Source organism: Elephantulus edwardii, unplaced genomic scaffold (assembly GCF_000299155.1).
Source record: "Elephantulus edwardii isolate Elephantulus edwardi_28Jun2011 unplaced genomic scaffold, EleEdw1.0 scaffold00086, whole genome shotgun sequence".
Taxonomy (NCBI): domain Eukaryota; kingdom Metazoa; phylum Chordata; class Mammalia; order Macroscelidea; family Macroscelididae; genus Elephantulus; species Elephantulus edwardii.
The window spans coordinates 6381148-6382823 of NW_006399836.1; the positions used below are offsets into that span (position 1 = coordinate 6381148).

Genomic DNA, 1676 nt, shown 5'->3' on the forward strand with positions numbered 1-1676 from the left:
CCGAGGCCCCGTCCCCGGCCTCGGGCCTCTCCTCCGGCCGCCCGGGCGGCGGCGGCCTCTCCAGCAGCTTGGTGCCTGGCTTGAAGCACACGCCGCCGGCCTTGGTGCGCACGAAGTACTCGGTGGTGTCCTCGGGCAGCACGAAGTCCATCCGGTGCAGCTCCTCGGCGGCCTTGCTGGGGGGCAGCGGCTGGAGCAGGGGCGAGTGGGAGTAGAGCGGGGTGCGCAGCAGGTCGGGGCCGCCCGGCTCCGGGCTGGCCTGGGGCGTGACGGGGGCATTGTTCCAGAAGAAGCTGGACACGAGGTTGGGGCTGAGGGAGGCCAGTTCCCGGGGGAAGGTGACGTAGGACAAGGTCTTAAAGAAGTGTAGGAAGGAGATGAGACAGAGGCCGGCCATACAGAACATCAGAAAAAGTTTGTAGCGTCTCATCTTTATCCTACCAGGGGGAGACAGAGAGAGAAAGAAAAAAAAGCAGACGTCAGAAACCTGCAGACTGGGCCGGGCAGCCTGGGACCGGCCCCCTACCAGGGGCCCTGGGCAGCCTCCTCCCTGCACGGTGTCACCTCCTGCCCATCCAAAGCCAAGCCTGCACATTAAAGTCGGTGCCCCAAATATCCCTGCCAGCCAAGGCATGAAGGAAACAGCCCTCCTGGTCTAGCTGGACCCTCGTCCCCGCTCCCACAGCCCTGAGACCCTGCTCGGAGACCTCAGGCCACTGCTCGGCCCTCTGCGGCCCTGCCTCACCCTGATGGTACCAGCTGCATCTCCAGGCTCCAGGAACACAAAGCATCCTGGGAACTGCTCAACTCTGCAGTGTAAATCCTGCCTGACGGGTGCTTCCCAGCCCAGGGAGGAGGTCAGCAGGCTGCCCTCAGGGGTCCCCCACCCTGCACTGCCCCAGGGGCCAGTCCGGGCCAAGTTATTTCGGTGACAGATTTTCTAGAGGATGTACAAACCTTTTTGAACGTGTTCTTATTGAAAAACCACCACAGGTCTCAACAGAACGCGTCTACACTTCAAGAATGTAATTAAGTCAGATGCCACTTCTTTACTCCATCCCAGGTCCATAAGAGACTGGGACCCAGGTGTAACAATGACACCCAAGAGTCCAGAATGAAGGTTGCATAGTGGAGTGTACTGGGGGAGGGGGGATTGTATACCAATGAAGGAATTTTACTTTTCAAAGAGAAGAGGGAACTGGGGGTGGGAGTGTGGGGATGGGCAGGGATAAAAATGCAACAATGAATGGAAATCCAAAATCTCTGTAAATATTCATGAAAATTAATTAAAAAAAAAAGAAGCAGCCCTTGAATTAGCTTTAAAAAAAATGTCACCCAAGTGGTGGAGAGGCATCTTTGGCTTTGTAGGTAGATTAGCTCTCTATCACCCATTAGTGGGCTCCTGTGTGAGTATCTTCTATAAATACCGTCATCACAGACCTTAAATCTAATCAGTCTTCCTTGACCAGTGAAGAGACCCAAGAGTATTTGACACCATTTCTTTTTTTTTTTAAATTGATTCTTTTAACTTTATTTTCTTCTATTTCATGAATCAGCGAGATCCTCCTGAAGAGGAAATACCATTTTGTACTCTAAAGTCCTTTCCAGCTGCTATTGAACATACTATACAGTGGGCAAGAGATAAGGTAAAAGTTGTTGTTTGTTGGGTTTTTTTT

The 1676-nt window shown here is 53.2% G+C and overlaps 1 protein-coding gene across 1 annotated transcript in view; it reads right to left on the reverse strand.

Annotated features, from left to right (window-relative positions):
* MGAT3 (mannosyl (beta-1,4-)-glycoprotein beta-1,4-N-acetylglucosaminyltransferase) overlaps positions 1 to 430 on the reverse strand; it is a 1677-nt gene extending 1247 nt beyond the window's left edge. The window contains exon 1 of the mRNA XM_006890193.1: positions 1 to 430. This exon is cut by the window's left edge and continues 21 nt beyond it. Within this exon, the coding sequence (XP_006890255.1) occupies positions 1 to 430 (430 nt within the window).
* Positions 431 to 1676: the final 1246 nt, after the last annotated feature.